Below are 22,622 nucleotides of genomic sequence, written 5' to 3' on the forward strand. Positions count from 1 at the left end.
GGCTGTAATAACCCAACGCTGTCCATGTAAATGGAAACAAATCATACGTATATATACACAGACTCTAGATGGAGGGCAGGCAGACAGAGGGGCTGATGGGTATTTGATTTTGCGTTGTTTTTTCTCGTTAATATCAGAGAAAATTCATTTCCATCCAACCAACTGCGTCGCTGGGATTTGGTTTGGAAAGTTGAATTTGCTCCTCAGGTTCTGCAGAGACTCACATTTCAAACAGGTTGACACTTTGTGAAGCAGCTGGAGAGGAAAGAAGTTTTCTTCATTCAGGTTTCCTCACTCTGGCACTGTTGAGAGAGGTCAGATCTAAGTTTCAGGGTTCAATTAGGATGCCAAAGGTTTTATATTTAAAGATCCCAGTGAAACCAGTCAGAGCCACTGTTTCCAAACTGGGTCCATTCAGGTTCTTTTATATCTGATCAGGCAGCTGGTTTCTAATATAGTCTCATGAGAAACTTTGTCATTTCTCTGTCCAGTGTGGACATGATTGAAACGAGAGGTGTCTTGATCAGGTCCCTGATCTGGATTTCAGTCCTCTTATTGATTCTCCCCTTTCTGGTAGTCTTGTGCTTTCTCGTCCCTCTCCTCTCTCCTCCTGTCACTTCCTGCAGGTTTTCTGGCTCTCTGGAGTCTGGATCTGTGGTTGCGGGTCACCTGCTGCCCCCGTGTTCCTGCTCGGCACCCTCTGCTGCAACGACTATTGTTACTAGTCCTATTGTTATTATTGTTATTATAATCATTAACATTACGATTGTTATCATTAACACTACTATAAATATCTGTACCATTTTTCATTTAGTTTATAGCAACATCACCTTTACTGTCTGTACCTCTGTGTGGATATTGTGTAGGCTGCCTCCCTCCCCCTCCCTCCCTCTCTTTTTCTCTCTGTTCCTCTCCTGCCCTCTCTCTCCCCCCCGCTCTCTCTCCTTCTCTCCCTCTCTCTCGGCCGCCCACCCTGAGCCATGGTTCTGCTCGAGGTTTCTGCTTCTTAAAGGAAGTTTTTCCTTGCCTCTGTCGCCTAGTGCTGCTCTTGGTGGGAACTGTTGGGCTTCTGTAAATAACATCACAGAGTATGGTCTAGACCTGCTCTTTATGAAAAGCGCTGTGAGATAACTGTTGTTGTGATTTGGCGCTATATAAATAAAATTGAATTGATTTATTTACTTTTATTATATAGCATCAAATCATAACAAGTTATTGTTATGTTTGCTTCAGCACAGATGCAGGAGAACAGAGGATTTGGACCTGAGCGCAGACAATGGGTGGAATTTATTTACAATGAAGTGCAAATTACAACTGATGGTCAGGCGGGCAGCCGAAAAACAAGGCAACAGCCCGACAGGTGGAACACTGAAACGCAGTGGAATGAACTGGCAACCAAACAACTGTGGGGCAAAGACTTAAATAAATGGAGATAACGAGACACAGGTGAAACACATTAGGGCAGGTGCAAACAATCAACCTCAAATAAACAGGTAGAACACTGAAACATTAAACACATTATCTCTCATCACTTTTCACTTTGCAGTCATGCCAGCTCGCGTAACCTTGTTGGTTCATGTGACCCTCGACTCGCAGGTCATAGCGGTCTATGGAGAGTCTCCCCTGGCAGGACATTGGAGAGCCTCATGATGTTACAGGTCAAAGGTCACTCAGCCTGAAGGAGGCGGGCCAGTTCATGACAGGAATGTGTCTGGTCTCATTCCACATTCACATGAATCTCTCTCTCATCCCATTGATGTAATCTGATTGGGCGGCTGGTCTCTCTGTCATCATCCAATATTAACAATCTTCTCAGCTATGAACTATTAACAAGCAGCTGAGCTCGTGAATTATTAATGAGTTGGTGAGTTCCTCTCATGTTTTAATGTCCTGTCAGAGAGCATCACGTCTCAGACACACACAGATTTATTAAAACAACGAATGAATGGATGCTGCATTCCTATTGGCCGCAGATTCACTAATATGTTTAATTATTCAGGAGGAGGCGGGGCTAATGCATCATTTACACACATTGATTTGTTTGAATATTGAGACTCAATGAGACATAATGACGTGGATGATGGACTTAAACATACCGTTTGGCCTCCACGCACACAAAATAATAGCAGAGACACTTCAACATCAAATGTTGAAACTGAGACATTTGATTATTTTTGGAAAACAAAATGCCCGCCTTGAATTTGATGCCAGCAACACGGTTCCACAAAGTAAGTACAGCAGCAACAAAAGACTATAAAAAATAACATCATCTCATTAAAAGGAAGAAATCTCAGAAGAAATCTCTGCATGTAAGAGAGAAGGCTGAAAAATAAGCTTTGTGCCCTCGGACAGCATCAGAACCAGACAGGATTCTGTAGTGGATGTCTCTGCATGAGCTGAGGAACACTTCCACAAACCATCGTCTGTGAACACAGCTCTCCAATGCGTCCACACATGGAAGCCGAAACTCTACTATGCAAAGGAGATACTGTATATAAACTATATCCAGAAACGCCTCCGCGTTCTGTGGCCCAAGCTCATTAAAGATGGACAAAGGTGAAGTGGAAAACTGTCCTGTGGTCTGACGAGTCAGAGTTTGGAATTCTGTTTGGGGAGGGACCATCCGGCTGGTTAGAGTGTACAGTTAAAAAGCCAGGATGATGGTGTGGGGTGCATTAGTGTACATGGTGTGGGTAGCCTGCACATCTGTGTGCACAGGTTTGCTGCCAGTAGACAGTGTCTTTCTCAGGGACGGCCTTTCTTATTTCAGACAATGCCAAACAACATTTGCACATTATGAAACCTAAAATATGATAAAGGAGACCCCAAACTGTTGAGCAGCTGGAATCCTTCATCAAAAATAAAACTGTACTGTTACCCTGATGTGCAACTGGACTTGGTATCTTCGACCAAATCCAGTTGCCCTCGATTTGAACCTGGATCTGTCCTGATGTTTTGTTTGCAGATCACAACAACATTAGAGCTGAATGTATGAACACTACTTCTATTCTATGCCTTTAATTTGAAAATGTGTCTCCTGTCACATGACGATAGAGAGCTGTCAGTCAGTCAGTCAGAGGGAGAGAGTCTGTTGTTTTATTGATGTTGAACCTCGATCATCCGATTTAGGTGAAAGACACTAAAGTGAAGTCATTAATAATGAATCACCCTGAACAACAGCTGGATAATGGAGCACTCACTGTGTGTGTGTGTGTGTGTGTGTGTGTGTGTGTTGTGTGAATGACAACAATAGCCTTTTAGCAGAACATGCTAACTAAAATGTCTCGTGATGTGTTGTTGAAGCTGAGTGTATGAGTTCTGTCACTTTCTGTTTGTTCCACCCTGCTGCTTACTCCTTCTCCATCATCATCATCATTATTATATATGTATATATATTTATACACTACACCCAGTTTCTAACATTACACACTTTAACACACTCTGTTATTGGGTTAAACACTTCCATTCAAAATGACACACGCACACATTAAAACACAGTGACTGAACACTAGTCATGGCTGTAGCTGAGAAAACATGGAGGCAGGAGCAGGAAGAGGAGGACAAGGAAGGGGACCAGGCAACCAACGTAGACATATCTCTGATGAAATTAGGGTCCTGTGGTGGACCATGCCATCAACCCTTGCCTGACAATGAGGGAGGCTGGGGATAGAGTTCAGCGTAGTCCATATGGACCTTCAGACCAGAAAAAAGGTACGTCTCTCTACACCAGACTGTACTGTACCCGGAACTGATGCCTGATCCATACAACTGTCCTCCCCATCCCTCATCACCAGTGCACCATTTGACTAATGTTTTGTTACGCTGAGTTTACAGAAACATGTTGCTTTCTGTACTGTACTTTTACTCGTGTTTGTTTTTTTCTTGTAAACAAAACTCCTGAAGCCTTTCTCTTTTTGTGAGATGTGAGTAGAAAAAGGCACAGCAGTGCGTGGAATAAAGCTTGTGCTTGTGTTTCCCTTTTGATTGCAGGAGGTGAGATGTTTCTCTCCAGGCGTCGGGTCTGAGTTCTGACACGAAGGCCCAGATTCTGCAGTTGATGGTGGAAACATCCAACATCTCCTTCATTTTAGAAACATTTCACCAAAACTCCTGCATCTTTGGACACTTTGGGATGGTTTCTGGAGTTTAAATGAAAGAGTTTGAGGGTTTACTGAAACTCTCTGCTGTTGGCAGATCAGACTGCTGAAGTAAACTGATGTGTTTCAGAGCTCGCCGGCCGTCAGGCTGCAGATCAGATGATATTTTCTTCTATAATTTGAGCTGTCAGCTGGTCTGCTGTCCACACCTCTTCCTCCTCCTCCTCCCCCTCTCCTCGCTGGGTCATTTGTCATGGAGGAAATCACCGCTCAAATCTTCCACGGCGGTAATATCTCTGTCATTCACCCCCCGCCTCCACTTCACTCGTCCTCCCCCTCTCATCTCTGTGCGATGCTATCGGAGGAGAGGAGGTGACAGTCTATCAGAGCACCTCCTCTCTGCTCCCCTGATAACACTCCACTGCTTATAATGTTAAGAAGATGATAAGAAATAATAGTCTTTCTTCCTTTCATGTAGCGGTCGTAGAGGAACTATCAGGGCCGAGGAGCCGACATCCATCACCTGCTATTTATCAGCGCTGAGTGGCCGACGGACTGCACAAAGTTTTATAACAGAAGAAGAAAAATAATAACTGAGCTGCAGAAACAATCAGCAGATAGATGGAGGAGGCGGTTATTAGATTAAAACTCCTCTGACAGTCTGCTTCAACTCCTCACATCAACAGTTTATCTGCTAAATGTGCCCAGAAAAAAGAAAGCGTGATGGAAGCAAAGATCCAGCAGCAGTTTGTAATTTCAGCAGCCGGCGTGTGATTGGTTTCCGAGATCCTGCTGGCAGTAAACCAGAAAACACTCTGAGATCAGCAGCTTTCAGACGGCTGACCAGAAGTTCAGCTGGGACCCGTCTGGATGTTCCAGCTGCTGGAAACATTCCTACCATTAGAATAATGACCAGAACACAGCAGAGCAGCAGTCAAAGACACGACCAATCACCAGAAGGTTCATTATGTTACTGACACACAGGGTCTGTTTAATGTGGATCCTGCATCAAACAAACAATCCTGGAGGTTTGATTCCAACGTCTGAGCGTTTAAACATCTCATAACATATTACAGGATGTCTGTACTGTTTGGGAACGAGAACCCATTAAAGCAGGATTTTAACTCATTTATAGAAAAACTAAATGCTCTCAGTGATGTTCACCTTCACATATTAGTGACACCATGATCTTTCACCAGGACAAACTGCACATGTTCAGACTCAGAACCATCAGTCCACTGCAGATTTCTCATTTCCATGTTGGTCAGAGGGAATTAAAACAAACCTAAATGTTTGTAGAGATGGTGATTTAGCATTTTCATGTTATTTTCATTTCATGTAATTGTCTTTTGTGAGTTTAATTACAGCAATTATAGATCTTGTAGGGGTTCCATGGTGTAATAATTAATAATTAATTTCTGACTGAATCTAGCAAACTGAGTGGAACGTGATTTTCCCCGGCGCTGCACAACGGCTGCCCACTGTTCCTAATCAGGATGGGTTAAATGCAGAGAATGAATTTCACATGCATTGTACAGTGTATTAATAAAGTTGATTATCATTTGCTTTTAATTCATAGCTGTCCACATTGGGATTTGAAAATGTTCTTGTATATTCTAAATAAACTTTCCAACATTAAACAAAAAGTATTGTGTTAATTTCATAGTATAGGCCATATAGTATAATGTTAATGTATTACTTATAGTTACTATATTCATCATAATTTCATATGTAGTTTACCACCAGAGACCAACATAGATGGTGCAAGAAGCATTGGTAATTTATTAATGATAAGTACTAACTTTTATTGTATGGAGAAGGATTACTGTAGGTTGCAGTCTGTATATCATAAATATGTTTTTTGGTTCGCATGTATCTATTTTTAGGGCAATATGTGGGTGTTTAATGTGTTCCGGGGAAATCAGGCAGTTAAGTCCATTGAACTCAAAATGTAACAGTTCAGTTAGGTTCCTTTGGGTTCTGGTGTGAGAGGGATGAGTGTGTAGGTGTGTGTGGGTGCGGTCCAGTTCAATGGGGGACAGAAGGGAAGGTCATGCCTATAGCTGGGCAGGAGGATAGAGCAGCCTGGAGATTTACAAAATTGAAGACTTAGCTTTGCCGGTCCACCAGGACGAGGAAGCTCCAAGCTGCAACCGAGCAGGTTGAAGAGCGCGTTAACATGGTTGTCCACACCTACTCAAGGGTTCAGCACAGTTTCCCACAGTCCATTGTTGCTCATTTAAGTTCATGAAGTCTGGACAGTTCTTGGTTCCACTGCTTCTCCAACTCTTCTATACGCGTCTCAGTTTCACTCCAAGGCCAGGATGCCTCAAAACTGGGTTAATTCAGCAAACTTCCTCTTTCCTTTAAACTTCTCACTCCTCTGTTCTCCTCCATGCATGAAATGTTTGTTTTCCCCTTCCCCCAGCTCACAGGTGCCTAATTTATCTCCTCCTGCTCAAACCACACCCCTAAACAAAAGCAAAAGGCCCACTCTGACACTCTCCTAACTCTCTCTGCAACAGTAGAGCAATGCATCATTCAGCCTGAACACCTCACGCTACTGTTCTTCTTCTTCTTCTTCTTCTTTTATTGCCGACTTGCCGTCACTGTTACAGCTAATGTTGTACATACTGCCACCTGCTTTACTGGAGGGGAATGTAGGAAAAATGTTAAATATGCCCAGTGTTTTTTTTAGAAAGGTTAAAAAATACGGGAGCGTCTCAGGAAAAACTTGATGGATAACAGGTATGTTTTCATTACGAACAGCTTCCACCAAAGAAGGAGAAAGACTCCTGACTCTTATTTAAATTTTGTGTTGTTGGAATGCTAATGTTAGCCACAGGTACGCTACATTAAGAAGTCACCTGGGCTGAGATCAGCCCCGACAAAATGCAGCGAACCTGTTGTGGCTCACTGCACTTCAATGCCTTTTAATAAGGCTGTGTTTATATACACACCACTGCTGATTGTGTAACTTGCTTTAACGCACCCCTGGTTGTGTTCAGAGTTGGATGATGTTTGATCAGCAGAGGTCTGTGCAGTCACCGAAGCTAATGCTAAGCTAACTGTTGATGGTTCTGCTTGTTGAACCTTAATAGCTTAATTTTTATTTCTGCTCTGGTTAAAAACAGAAGATGGGAAACTGACCGAGCTGCTGAGTAACTGATGTACCCAGTGATGTAACTGATACTGATGAGTCATATAATTGCGTTTCCCAACGAGAAATTATTAATTAACTGACGACAGTTTGCATTAGCTTATGATTTAAAAGCTCTGGCAGATACAAGAGCAGGTCACAACTAATACACTGACTGTACTGAAGAGCTTTCTGATATCACGTCAGTACTGAACGAACTGGAAGGTGTATTTTCTCTAAAAGAGGAACAAACTGCACTGACAGCTTTCATTGATAAGTTTTCATAACTTAACTGATCAGTCTGCAGGACGGGCCTGTAGACTGACGAGGGTCAATATTTAATAAACACACACTGGCAGGAGATCAGACTTTTATCTTGTGTACTAACCACTCCTGATGTGTGTGTGTGTCTTTCCTGAGGCGTACTCTCTGCCAGTAAGATGAGAGTGTGTGTGTGTGGTTCTGGTGTTTAAGAGTTACATCAGTCAGCAGCCGAATTAGCATAAAACACACAGACTGAATAATGAGTGTGTGTGAGGAGCTGTTGATTTACTCAGTGGAGTAAATGAGGAGGGAGGAGCTAACTCTGAATGATCAACCACACACACACACAGCTCTCTGTGATGACTAAACCTAACCCTGGTTCAACATCAGGATCTCTGTTCCTGATCACTAACAACTGATCAGGCTCAGCGGTCACATGATGCTGGTTATCAATCAGAATCAGCTTTATTGCCAAGTAGGTTCACACAGACAAAGGAAAGTTGGGGACGTGGGGGTCCCAGACCTTGTTGATGAGGCTACAGACGGGAGGAAATTGTTCTTGTGGCATGAGGTTCTGGTCCTGATGGAGGGGAGTGTCTGAAACAGTTAGTGTCCAGGGTGAGAGAGGTCAGCCATGACCTTTCCTGCTCACCTCAGAGTCCTGGAGGCATACAGGTCCTGGAGGAGTACAGCTGCTGGAGGCGTACAGGTCCTGGAGGGGTGCAGGTCCTGGAGGGGTGCAGGTCCTGGCGGTGGCAGCAGTGTACCAGATGGTGATGGAGGAGGTGAGGATGGACTCAATGATGGCGGTGTAGAAGTGCACCATCATTGTCTTTGGCAGGCTGAACTTCTTCAGCTGCCGCAGGAAGTACATCCTCTGCTGGGCCTTCTTGGTGACGGAGGTGATGTTCAGCTCTCACTGGAGGTCCTGGGAGATGATGGTACCCAGGAAGAGGACTGTGGAGTCACACAGGGTGATGGGGGAGGGTGGGGCTAGGCTCTTTCTGAAGTCCACGACCATCTCCACTGCAGAGTCTGCAGAGCGTTGAACTCCAGGAGGCTCTGGCTGCACCAGGACACCAAATGGTCAATATCCCACCTGTGGGCGGACTCATCCCCGCCGGAGATGAGCCCACTGAGGATGGTGTCTTCTGCAAACTTCAGGAGTGGATGGTCGGGTGGCTGGAGGTGCAGCTGTTGGTGAACAGGGAGAAGAGGGGAAAGAACCCAGACTTGAGGTGAAGCGGTCTTGAGGGTCCTGGAGTCAGAAATATGTTGTCCCAGCTTCACTCACTTCTTCCTTTCAAACAGACCTATTGTAGTCTGAGCTGCTGGATTCTGAGTTGTTGGACACTAAACTGCTGGACCTGGACCTGTTGGACTCTAAACTGTTGGTCTCTGAGCTGCTGGACTGTGATCTGCTGGACTCTGAGCTGTTGGACTGTGATCTGCTGGACTCTGAGCTGTTGGACTCTAAACTGTTGGTCTCTGAGCTGCTGGACTCTAAACTGTTGGTCTCTGAGCTGCTGGACTCTAAACTGTTGGTCTCTGAGCTGCTGGACTCTAAACTGTTGGTCTCTGAGCTGCTGGACTCTAAACTGTTGGTCTCTGAGGAGCTGCTGGACTCTAAACTGTTGGTCTCTGAGCTGCTGGACTCTAAACTGTTGGTCTCTGAGCTGCTGGACTCTAAACTGTAGGTCTCTGAGCTGCTGGACTCTAAACTGTTGGTCTCTGAGCTGCTGGACTCTAAACTGTTGGTCTCTGAGGAGCTGGACTCTAAACTGTTGGTCTCTGAGCTGCTGGACTCTAAACTGTTGGTCTCTGAGCTGCTGGACTCTAAACTGTTGGTCTCTGAGCTGCTGGACTCTAAACTGTTGGTCTCTGAGCTGCTGGACTCTAAACTGTAGGTCTCTGAGCTGCTGGACTCTAAACTGTTGGTCTCTGAGGAGCTGCTGGACTCTAAACTGTTGGTCTCTGAGCTGCTGGACTCTAAACTGTTGGTCTCTGAGCTGCTGGACTCTAAACTGTTGGTCTCTGAGGAGCTGCTGGACTCTAAACTGTTGGTCTCTGAGCTGCTGGACTCTAAACTGTTGGTCTCTGAGCTGCTGGATTCTAAACTGTTGGTCTCTGAGGAGCTGGGGGGAGGGGGTACAGAAGCTCGGAGGGTCAAAAATAATGAGAGAGATTAATTTAATAACAAGACCTTTATAACGACTCATCCAACTCACTGATGACTCCACACTGTGTGTGTTTAAATGTGTGTGTGTTCACTCATTGGAGATTTGAAAAGACAGCCTGAGTAAACCTGTCGTCTCTCATTCCTACCCTTCATTTATCATCACACACACACTGAAAATGTGTGTGTGTGTGTGTGTTGTATTGTTGTGTGTAATCCTTTTTCTGAGCAGAAAAGGGTCAAAACCACAAATTAACTTTCTTCTCATTAATTTAACCAGGATTAGCAGCCAATCAGAAACACACACACACATCCTGTGTGTGTGTGTGTGTGTTCGGGGTTAATGGTGTTGATGTTGAGTTTTAATTGCTTTCCATTCAAAGAAAATCCATTTGATAATATCCCCCGATTTGTTTCTACTGGCCTCTAGTGATGTAAGGCAGCAGCAACTAGCTAACTTTAGCACAGATCTCTGTGTGTCTGATTTTGCTCGTTCATGAGCAATTAAGCAGAAGACAGGAAACGTATTTTGACTCTAAACCATTCAATGCTTTATAAACCAACAGCAGTATTTTGAAATCAACACATCCAATTTGTTGATTTGTTCAATGCTGTTACTCAGCGCTTGTATGGGATCATAGCAGCATCAGTGCTGCCAAACTGCTTCTATAATGACAGAATAAGCAGTGCCACTGACTTAAGGAAATTATCCACTTTTAAAGCGCTACTAAATCCTCCTCCACCTCCACCACCCACAAACCTGTCTGCTGATACCTTTGCTGCCTTCATTAGAAGCAAAGTGGCGGATATAACTAGCCAATTCTCTAAAACACTCAAAAGCAACCATTCTATTCCCACCCTGGTCAGCTCCCACTGTGTGAGGACAAAAAACCTACCATGTAGCAGTCCTTATACATGTCTCCCTCCATCTCCCTAGGGAAATGGCACAAAAGGCTCAAACCAAGGCTAACATGTAGGAGTCCTCTGCCTGCTCTCACAGAGAGCGAAGTATCAGAACTCCTGACCTATAGCCGTCCCACTACATGCCCACTGGACCCGATTCCTACAAATATCCTCCAAGCCATATCTCATGTGATAAATACTTCTCTGGCTTCAGGAACCTTCCCGACCACTTTCAAAAAGGGCTCGGGTTACACCCTTGCTCAAAAGCCCTCACTTGACCCAACTCAAGTTGAGAACTATTGGCCAGAGTCACCATTTTTATCCAAAACTATCGAACGGGCAGTCTTCAAACAGGTCTCAAAATTCCTCTCAGTGAATGACCTCCTAGATCCATATCAGTCTGGTTTTAAGAGTGCCCACTCTACTGAAACAGTAACAGAAGCCCTAAGGTCAGCTAAAGCTGCAGCCCAATCCTCAGTTCTTATCCTGCTTAACTCTTACTTTTTCCCCATGGTATTTACCCCACTGATGTGATATGTGCTATTAGCTCTCACTAGTATTTATTGCTGCTCTTATTAGTATGCATTGTCAGTTGTAGATCTGTATTTGATGCTCTGTTGATGCTTGTACGTTGTTCCTCAAATGTAAGTCACTTTGGATAAAAGCATCTGCCAGATGAGTAAATGTAAATGTGGTCCCCTGGAGATATCGTTATGTAAATCTGTGTGTCATCTGCATAACTATGGTAACATATTTTTTTGTTTTTCATAATCTGAGCCAGTGGAAGCATCTAAATGTTAAACAAAAGAGGCCCCAGAATGGAGCCTTACCACATTTCAAAACCAACCATATTACTTTTTGTTTTACATTTTGCTGTATCTAGCAACACAGTTGGGGCAGGGACACCTGACTGAACCCCATGTTGACGGGGATCATCAGGTCTCCTGGTTCTGCTTCTAGGCATCTCCTCAGTAGCAGACAACCATCGGAGGAGGAGGAGGAGGAGGAGGAGGAGGCGGCACTCCGGAGGTCTGCGATGTAACTGTAGTCTTCTCCACCTTCAATGAGTACAAGCTCCACTTCCTGGACTTTTTGTTGTACACCTTGCTGTACCTGATAATACAGAAAGGAGGATCAGCTTAGTGAAAAGTTTCTAACACCTGACATTGTTCTCTTATAGAGTAATTAGTAAACTATTTCCACATAAAATGAAATCAATAACAATAAATCAGCACCATCTATCTGTATTCCTCATACTGTTTAATATTTTTTGACTCATCACTTATAAATGTATTGAGTAAAATGCACAAGAGTACTCATAATGCAACATACTGAACTGTGTCATCAGCTTTTCTCCTGGCTGGTCTGTGGACACGGTGGTTGTAATCCAGGCCAGCCAGCGTGGTCCGGTCAGTGTGTACTGGTGAGAAGCACGGGTGTTTGAAGACTGCAGGTGACCTTAGGGTGCAGTAGAAATAAAACATACAGGATTTTTTACTTCTGGTAAAATAAGTAATGGCATAACACCAGTTACAGTAAAAGGTTTTCACACAGTCGGTTTAGCTACAAACAATGTCAAACTATATTATATTATAGGTAGCCTATATACCAGGCATACTTTGGAACCTTTAGACACTAACGTTGAAATGTCTTTCTCATAAGTACAAACACACAGCTACATCATTTGTAAAAGAGTAACATACAGTCGCTTGCAGACACAAGATAATCACACAAACAGATTAGATACAAGGTGTAAAGATAGGTGTAAACATAATATAATAAACCGGGATGGTGAATAACTAAACCGGCGCAGTCTACACCTACATTGTCTTACCTAATGTTAGCGTCGGCAGACACAGCTCTCAGCTGTGCTGCTGTTTTCCAGCTCACCTACAGCTAGATATAATTCATTGTCTCTACTCTGGCTCCTACACCAGCCTGCACCCGTAGCTACTGTTAGCTGTATGCTAAGTAGGTAGCTACGTGTGCTAGCGATGAAAGTAACAAACTACCATCAAAATGATAAAAGCCAGATTACCTGTCCAGTAGAAATAAAGCCTCCACGGTGTGTCAGCCCCTTGGTGTTCCTCAGTTGTCAGTCACTATCGTTGAAAAGCCACGCAGATTACCTCCGGTCTGACCGCTTCACAAAAAGTGTTTCAGAAGCAACTTGCCTACCCTGCCTTTAATGACTGCAGTTTTCAGTGCCTGTGGGAAAAAATCTGAGAGGAGAGACATGTTAACAATTTGTAGTAGATCTGAGGCCATGCATTTAGACACATTTTTGAAAATACCTGCAGCATGAGGAGGATTTCAGATGTTGTATTATGTCCTCCAGGTTTTTATGGTAAATAGGATCCAGTTGTGTCATGCTATATGAATTGATTAATTTTTGAATTTGTCTGTGAAGAAAGAAGCAGATTCATTGCAGGCCCTGGTGGATAGAAGTTCAGAGGCTACAGACACAGGAGGGTTGGTTAGCCTGTCGACAGTAGCAAACAGGGCACGTGCATTATTAGTGTTTTTGGTGATGATGTCAGAGAAGAAGGACCACCTTGCATTTCTCAGCTCTAAATTATAAATGCGAAGTCTCTCTTTATAGATGTCATAATGAACCTGGAGATTTGTTTTCCGCCACCCGCGTTCAGCTTTTCGACACTCTCTTTTTTGAGTTCTACCCAGCGTGGCATTTCTCCATGGAGATCTTCTCTTACCAGAGACCACCTTCACCTTGGCTGGTGCAACGGCATCAATAACATTTGTAATTTTAGAACTGAAATTATCTACAAGCTCATTGACTGAGACCTGTGAGAGGGCGGGTGTCGAGGAGCAAGCCTCAATAAATGTTTCACTGGTGTTTTCAGTGATGATGAAGTCCTCTTTAAATACCCCAGTCTGTTGCTTCACAACATCATTGGTCCCGATGTGCAGTATTATGTTTTTCACAGCTGAATGTGATGCCATGATACGCATGATTCTTTCTGCCAAGTCAGGAACCATATCCTTCAGAGTATGTTCGTACTGCACATACTTCTTACATCGTTTACAGCAGAGTCACCCACAATCAGAGTTAGAGGCCCAGTCGTCCCTGCAGCCTTTTACTTTCTGATTTACTCTCGGTCCTTACCCTTCTGTGTGAGGACGGGATGTTATCCAGGTCATCACACGGAGATCCAGGGTCCTGCAATAGTGGTGAAAATCTGTTCTCCTGAACCGGCACCACTAGTGGCCGCTGAAACTACATATAGCTTCTTTAATATTTCTTTTTCTTTCATATGTCGTCGCTCTGAGGCTCCATTACACTAACCTGGCCTGAGTGTGTGTGTGTGTTCAGGCTGATATTAGAAAGGCAGGATGATAATCGCTCACTTGTCACTGTGACAACAGACATGGATCAAATTTAGACCCCATGAAACTCAATTACACACAAACACACACACACACACACACACACACACACACACACACACACACTCAGTGAAGTGTGTGTCTGCAGTAAATCCACTTATTGTTATTAATAACTGCAGTTTGACAGACGGGACACTCTCACTACTTCCTTTATCTGTGTCCTTCACTCATTTCTCTTTCTCTTAATCTGTTATCACGTTCCCATCCTGCTTTTCCTCCCTCACTTCTTTTTAGACCTCACTTCATCACTTTTCCTCCTTTGCTTCTTTTTCTTTTTTCCTCTTTTGTTTTGTCTCGACAGCATCACCTTTTCCTTTCTTTCTTTCTTTCTAAATCCTTTTGTTTTATTGAATAGAACATTAAATACAGAACATGGTGAACTTGCACAAAAACAATGATAAATAAGAACAAACAATCAGAAAAGGGAAATTTAACAGCCTTAACCTTTGTTGAAAATACTTTCTAAATGTTTTGAAAGGACAAGAACATCTGAGCAATATGCAAACAAGTCCAAAACAAATGCACAGTTGTTTTCAGTTACAAAGGGAGCAGCTGGTGTCAGAAAGAAAGAAAAGATTGGACCGGGTCATATTTATGCAGACTTCTCCTATCTTTTTGGATAAAAGATTGTTACTGTATATGGTAAGGAACAAACTTGTTCCTGAAGACAAGCTGAAGACGAAATCGCTTTTAATAGCAGAGTCCCCCCTGAAGGAAGGGCATCCAGAATAGATTTGTTTCTAAAAGTATTGTTTCTGTTTCTGCAGATAAAGTGTGTGTGTGGTGAGACGCTGTGTTTAAAGATGAAAGCAGCATCTACCTGTGAAAGTGGGCCCATTTGATGGGGATCTTCCAGATGTCGACGCCGCAGACTGATAAAAACCTTCAGCCACCTATTTTAGAGAATATATATGAGGGGGTAGTACTACCAGAGATTCAGGGATTGCTTACAATAGCCAGTTTATTTTAAATGTGTTGCTTAATTTTGTGAAATCTAGACGATTCAGTCACATTCCTCTGGATTCAATCACACAGATGTTCTAATGAAATGGACCCTTTTCTCCTAAAACGCTTTTTTTTTAAGAGTAGGATCATCGACAAAGAGAGAGCTGCATCAGCAGTGCTGGGAAGGTTATTTTGGAAAGTTATCCTGTTTAAAATGTAATAGTTGTGTAACATTTCAATTTCTTTATTAAAGTAATGTCACTTATTACATTTAACTATTTTACTCCAGCAGATTCAAGGAGGAAGAACGTTAGGTGTACATTTCATGTCAACACGTTCAGAAGTGGAAGCATTGCTTTGGCTGTGTGTCTTCTTATGAATGAGCTTAAACACGTCTTCAGTACATATCATAAGCACAGTGTGGCACAGGGAAGGTTCGCATGTTCTCCCTACTTTGTTTAATTTGACTATTGCAGTTACTGTAAGCTACGTACCTGTAGATGTTTCCTGGTGTTGGACATTTTTGATGTCGATGGCATTTTAAATACTGGCAAACATATTTTGCATTGAGCTGTCATGGTCCAACCATTTTCTGATTTAAATTTCCAGCACTGCAAATGTTAACATGGTGGCAACACTCAGACAGCTTGAGAGGCAGTTTAACTGTCAGACAGGCGGTGCTGCAAACTCAAACAGGAGAACCAATCAGAAGCATCAGAGCAGCATTGAACTTTCCTAAATGGCTGTGGCTGGAAATGGCAAAGGAGGAAACAAACAGGCAACAAAATTAATATTATTCAACATACAGCCGAGCTTTTTACAGAAAATATTCAGACATGAAACATTCTCACAACTGTAATTTAATTACACAGTTATTCACAGTAACTCTAACAGATTACAGTTACTTATTTATTTATTTATTCTGTAATTAAATTATATAATGAAGTTACATGTTACTTCTGCGCATCAGTGAGTTCAGTTTCCTTCGAGCCCATGATTCAAGAGGAACTGGAGTAATATCTTGTTTTACATTCTACACCCACACCCTCTAAATTCATTATCAGTCACAAAGTAACGGAGGACTCCTATGCTAATTTCAGTCCCTCCCAAATCGATCATCTTGTTGATAGTGCTGCAGGCTCGCGGCGAATGACACTCGACTCTGTAGCCCCTCTAAAAAAGAAAATACTAAAACAAAGACGGTTAGCTCCATGGTATAATACTGAAACTCGCAAATTAAAGCAAATATCGCAGAAACTTGAGAGGAATTGGCGTTCCACCAAAGTGGAAAATTCTCGTTTAATTTGGCAAGATAGTCTTAAAACTTATAGGAAGGCCCTCCGTAATGCCAGAGCAGCGTACTACTCGTCATTAATAGAGGAAAACAGGAACAACCCCAGGTTTCTTTTCAGCACTGTAGCCAGGCTGACAGAGAGTCACAGCTCTATTGAGCCAAGTATTCCCATAGCTCTCAGTAGTTACGACTTCATGAGCTTCTTTAATGATAAAATTCTAGCTATTAGAGACAAAATTCACCAAGACCTGCCCTCAACTGGCACCGACTTATCTCTTAACTCAGGAACCTTAGAAACAGCTGTAGAACCAGATACATGTTTAGACTGTTTTGCTTCCCTCAATCTTTACCAACTAACTTCAATAATTTCTTCACCTTAACCATCAACCTGCCTCTTAGACCCCATCCCGACTAGGCTGCTTAAAGATGTTTTACCCTTAGTCAGCACTTCTATACTAGATATGATCAATCTATCTTTATCAACAGGCTATGTACCACAGTACTTTAAAGTAGCTGTAATTAAACCTCTTCTGAAAAAGCCCAAACTTGATCCGGATGTTTTAGCCAACTATAGACCTATATCTAACCTTCCATTTCTCTCTAAGGTTCTGGAGAAAGCAGTTGCTAAACAGCTGTGTGACTTTCTACAGAGCAATAGTTTATTTGAGGATTTTCAGTCAGGATTTAGAGCTCATCATAGCACAGAGACAGCACTGGTGAAAATTACTAACAACCTCCTTATTGCATCAGACAAAGGACTTGTCTCTGCACTGGTTTTATTAGATCTTAGTGCTGCATTTGATACCTTTGACCATCAGATCCTATTGCAGAGACTGGAACATTTCATTGGCATTAAAGGAACCACTCTAAGCTGGTTTAAGTCCTATTTATCAGATTGATACAGTTTGTACATGTTAACAATGAGTCCTCCATGCAGTTTAGTCATGGAGTTCCTCAAGGATCTGTCCTCGGTCCAATCCTCTTCACTTTATATATGCTTCCTTTAGGCAATATTATCAGGAAATATTCCATAAACTTTCATTGTTATGCAGATGATACTCAGTTACAGTGAGGAAAATAAGTATTTGAACACCCTGCTATTTTGCAAGTTCTCCCACTTAGAAATCATGGAGGGGTCTGAAATCGTAGGTGCATGTCCACTGTGAGAGACATAATCTAAAAAAAAAAATCCAGAAATCACAATGTATGATTTTTTAACTATTTATTTGTATGATACAGCTGCAAATAAGTATTTGAACACCTGTCTATCAGCTAGAATTCTGACTCTCAAAGACCTGTTAGTCTGCCTTCAAAATGTCCACCTCCACTCCATTTATTATCCTAAATTAGATGCACCTGTTTGAGGTTGTTAGCTGCATAAAGACACCTGTCCACCCCATACAATCAGTAAGAATCCAACTACTAACATGGCCAAGACCAAAGAGCTGTCCAAAGACACTAGAGACAAAATTGTACACCTCCACAAGGCTGGAAAAGGCTACGGGGAAATTGCCAAGCAGCTTGGTGAAAAAAGGTCCACTGTTGGAGCAATCATTAGAAAATGGAAGAAGCTAAACATGACTGGCAATCTCCCTCGGACCGGGGCTCCATGCAAGATCTCACCTCGTGGGGTCTCAATGATCCTAAGAAAGGTGAGAAATCAGCCCAGAACTACACGGGAGGAGCTGGTCAATGACCTGAAAAGAGCTGGGACCACCGTTTCCAAGGTTACTGTTGGTAATACACTAAGACGTCATGGTTTGAAATCACGCATGGCACGGAAGGTTCCCCTGCTTAAACCTGCACATGTCAAGGCCCGTCTTCAGTTTGATCCAGAGGAGTCATGGGAGAAAGTCATGTGGTCAGATGAGACCAAAATAGAACTTTTTGGTCATAATTCCACTAACTGTGTTTGGAGGAAGAAGAATGATGAGTACCATCCCAAGAACACCATCCCTACTGTGAAGCATGGGGGTGGTAGCATCATGCTTTGGGGGTGTGTTTCTGCACATGGGACAGGGCGACTGCACTGTATTAAGGAGAGGATGACCGGGGCCATGTATTGCCAGATTTTGGGGAACAACCTCCTTCCCTCAGTTAGAGCATTGAAGATGGGTCGAGGCCGGGTCTTCCAACATGACAATGACCCGAAGCACACAGCCAGGATAACCAAGGAGTGGCTCTGTAAGAAGCATATCAAGGTTCTGGCGTGGCCTAGCCAGTCTCCAGACCTAAACCCAATAGAGAATCTTTGGAGGGAGCTCAAACTCTGTTTCTCAGCGACAGCCCAGAAACCTGACTGATCTAGAGAAGATCTGTGTGGAGGAGTGGGCCAAAATCCCTCCTGCAGTGCAAACCTGGTGAAAAACTACAGGAAACGTTTGATCTCTGTAATTGCAAACAAAGGCTACTGTACCAAATATTAACATTGATTTTCTCAGGTGTTCAAATACTTATTTGCAGCTGTATCTTACAAATAAATAGTTAGAAAATCATACATTGTGAGTTCTGGATTTTTTTTTTTTTGATTATGTCTCTCACAGTGGGAGACATCACATTTCTCCTGTTTTAGCTTCTTTGCATTGGCTTCCAGTAAAATCCAGAATAGAATTTAAAATCATTCTTCTTACCTACAAAGCTCTTAATGGTCAGGCACCATCTTATCTTAAAGAGCTCATAGTACCTTACTACCCCACCAGAGCACTGCGCTCCCAGAATGCAGGGTTACTTGTGGTTCCTAGAGTCTCCAAAAGTAGACTAGGAGCCAGAGCGTTCAGCTATCAAGCTCCTCTCCTGTGGAACCAGGTTCCAGTTTGGGTTCAGGAGGCAGACACCATCTCCACATTTAAGAGTAGGCTTAAGACTTTCCTCTTTGATAAAGCTTATAGTTAGGGCTGGCTCAGGTGAGTCCTGAACCATCCCTTAGTTATGCTGCTATAGGCCTAGACTGCCGGGGGATTTCCCATGATGCACTGAGCTCCTCTCTCCTCTACTTCCTCTCCCTCTGTATGCAACCTCATCGAATTATTGCATGTTACTAACACAACTTCTCCCCTTTCCCGTAGTCTTGTGCTTTCTCGTCTCTCTCGTCTCTCCTCCTGTCACTTCCTGCAGGTGTTTCTGGCTCTGGAGCTGTGGAGTCTGGATCTGTGGTTGCGGGTCACCTGCTGCCCCCGTGTTCGACACCCTCTGCTGCAACGACTATTGTTACTAGTCCTATTATTATTATTATTGTTATTATAATCATTAACATTATGATTATTATCATTAACACTACTATAAATATCTGTACCATTTTTCATTTAGTCTATAGCAACATCACCTTTACTGTCTGTACCTCTGTGTGGATATTGTGTAGGCTGCCTCCCTCCCTCTCTCTCTCTCTCTCTCTCTCTCTCTCTCTCTCTCTCTCTCTCTCTCTCTCTCCCTCTCTCTCCTTCACCCCCAACCGGTGGAGACAGATGGTCGCCCACCCTGAGTCATGGTTCTGCTCGAGGTTTCTGTCTCTTAAAGGAAGTTTTTCCTTGCCTCTGTCTCCTAGTGCTTGCTCTTGGTGGGAACGGTTGGGCTTCTGTAAATAACATCACAGAATACGGTCTAGACCTGCTCTTTTATGAAAAGCGCTGTGAGATAACTGCCTAACTGGTGCTATATAAATAAAATTTAATTGAAATTTAATTGAAAACTCTGGTTATGAGAATCCCTAAATATAGTTACTTCATTTTTAACCGGGATTTGCAATTCTTATTGCTCTTAATTCACATTTATTGCTGTTCAAACAGCTGTAGAAAAAGATCCAATTAAATCTAAAGGGAACTTGAGCTGCATCTTTCAGAAATAAATAATTATCAACAAAAACAACAACAATAATAATAATACAAATTATAGTGGATGATAATATGTTTATGTTCCACCCTGACATTTGTACCAAAAGACTGAGAGGCAACCAGAAACAGGTTGTCTAATACTGCAGGGTCAATAAAGGGAGGGAAAGTTCCCTACTTTAGTTTCATTGAGATATTGTTGTATAAAGTTGTAAAGTTGTAGCTTTTAAAATAAAGTTCTGCTCAACAGAGTCAGCTGCTTTATGAAAACCACCGTCTGTATCAGTGAGATCACTATAAATCCAATACATCTAATGGTCTGATATTAATTTCTATATCATCTATAACTGAAGTCAGAACCTCTCTGACTGGTGGCTCTTTTTCCAGACTTGTGTCAAAACAGGAAATATCTGCACAACGTTCAGCTGTAAAACCATCATTTCCTGCTGTTTGTTTTTCAAGATATTTAATGTTTGAAGAACTTCTTCAGGGTCAATATCAAAGTCTGTCACCACTATTTCCTTCCTTCCTTCCTTCCTTCCTTCCTTCCTCTACTTGTCGTTTCCTTTCTTCTTCTTCTTCACTCAAACTGTTCATCTCTTACAAAAACAGGTTTGTGGGTCAAAACCACGCAGTGTGTGAGTGTGTGTGTGTGTGTGTGTGTGTGTGTGTGTGTGTGTGTGTGTGTGTGTGTGTGCGTGTGTGCGTTAGGGTGTGTGGGTGTGTTAGTGTGTATGTGTTTCTTTGTATGTGTGTGTGTTAGTGTGATAGACCGGCTACATAATGTGTAGATTCATAATTCATCTGTCGACATGACAACCGATCTTTTATTCAGCACACACACACACACACACACACTTTGTTTTATTAAAAGCAGACAGTGTTTTAGTTTCACCACGCTGAACTGTCAATTATTCAGCTGAGTGTGCGTGCATGTGTGTGTGTGTGCATGTGTGCAGGAAACACTGATGGAACGTTATCTTGATGTCACTACATCCTGTGCGCCTCACGCTCACACACACTCTGTAAGCAGCGTTTGACCTCGCTGAGCCTCGTTAGCTCTCTCAACCGGTCAGGTTTGTTTGCAGGTAATTAGTTTGTTTTGTCTCTTTGTTTGTCTTGTTTTAATTTAATCAACAAACATGGCCGCCCACCCTCTGGGGACCCCCCCCCACGTGTTTACAGCTGAGTCAGTGGACCGATTGGCTGATTGATAAGCAGACCGAGGCCACAGACGAGTTCATCTCTCAGTCAAACTGAAAGTCTCAGAGTGCTCTCAGCTGCAGACAAACAGACGTGTGTCTGAAGTGTTCAGTTATTTATTTAAAGTTACACACTCACAGACATTTCTGTAGATGTGCCACTTTAGCCAGCTCGGCTGATCTTCAACTGCACTACCTGGACAGGTGTGATGATGCTACACAAATACTGCCGGACATGATGCCTTTGTTCCTGTCAGAGAGTAAAATGTCTGTCTGTCATAGAACAGGTAAGACAGAACAGGTAATGCAGAACAGGTAAGACAGAACAGGTAATGCAGAACAGGTAAGACAGAACAGGTAAAGCAGAATAGGTAAGACAGAACAGGTAATGCAGAACAGGTAAGACAGAACAGATAATGGAGAAAAGGTAAGACAGAACAGGTAATGCAGAACAGGTAAGACAGAACAGGTAAAGCAGAATAGGTAAGACAGAACAGGTAATGCAGAACAGGTAAGACAGAACAGATAATGGAGAAAAGGTAAGACAGAACAGGTAAGACAGAACAGGTAAAGCAGCATAGGTAAGACAGAACAGGAAAAACAGAACAGGTAAAGCCGAACAGGTAAGACAGAACAGGTAAAGCAGAACAGGTAAGACAGAACAGGTAAAGCAGAACAGGTAAGACAGAACAGGTAAAGCAGAACACGGAAGATATTTAGGCTGGTTGAAGGAGTCCAGTGGAGGTAATCATCCCTGACATGCATTCTGCTGACTTCACCATCGTTGTGTTTGTTTATCGAACATTAAAACAGAGCGATAAGTTAGGATAACTGCAAAACAACACTGTTTTAACAGTAGTTACTGTTACAATATCAAGTTTTTAAAAAAGACTCTGAACACCTGGAAACAAATGTTTTAATGCTACAGTTTATTTGTACGGTGTTTTAAAGATACTCAAAGGAACCTCAAGGCCTTGGAATAGTCTATAGCAACATTACCTTTACTGTCTGTACCTCTGTGTGGATATTGTGTAGGCTGCCTCCCTCCCCTCTCTCACTCTCGCTCTCTCTCTCTCTCTCTCTCTCTCTCTCACCCCAACCGGTCGAGGCAGATGGCCGCCCACCCTGAGCCATGGTTCTGCTCGAGGTTTATACCTCTTAAAGGAAGTTTTTCCTTGCCTCTGTCTCCTAGTGCTGCTCTTGGTGGGAACTGTTGGGTTTCTGTAAATAGCATCATAGAGTACGGTCTAGACCTGCTCTTTTATGAAAAGCGCTCTGAGATAACTGTTGTGATTATATAAATAAAACTGAATTGAATTGAATTGAATTGACTTGAACGTAACTCCAGCAGCTGGCCGAGTGCAGAGTCA

General features: G+C 42.8%; 1 protein-coding gene across 1 annotated transcript in view; it reads left to right on the top strand.

The window, feature by feature from the left end:
* The window catches only part of LOC119916574 (transcription factor COE3-like), a 113,350-nt gene that overhangs the window by 83,274 nt on the left and 7,454 nt on the right, over nt 1–22,622 (top strand). Inside the window, exons 15-17 of the mRNA XM_038736625.1 lie at nt 8,158–8,285; nt 8,533–8,700; nt 8,823–8,984. Coding sequence (XP_038592553.1) covers nt 8,158–8,285; nt 8,533–8,700; nt 8,823–8,984 — 458 coding nt within the window. The remainder of the gene's footprint in view (nt 1–8,157; nt 8,286–8,532; nt 8,701–8,822; nt 8,985–22,622) is intronic.

The sequence above is a fragment of the Micropterus salmoides genome, unplaced genomic scaffold (assembly GCF_014851395.1).
Source record: "Micropterus salmoides isolate LMB-PRFRI ecotype aquatic unplaced genomic scaffold, ASM1485139v1 Ms_hic_scaffold_21, whole genome shotgun sequence".
Taxonomy (NCBI): Eukaryota; Metazoa; Chordata; class Actinopteri; order Centrarchiformes; family Centrarchidae; genus Micropterus; species Micropterus salmoides.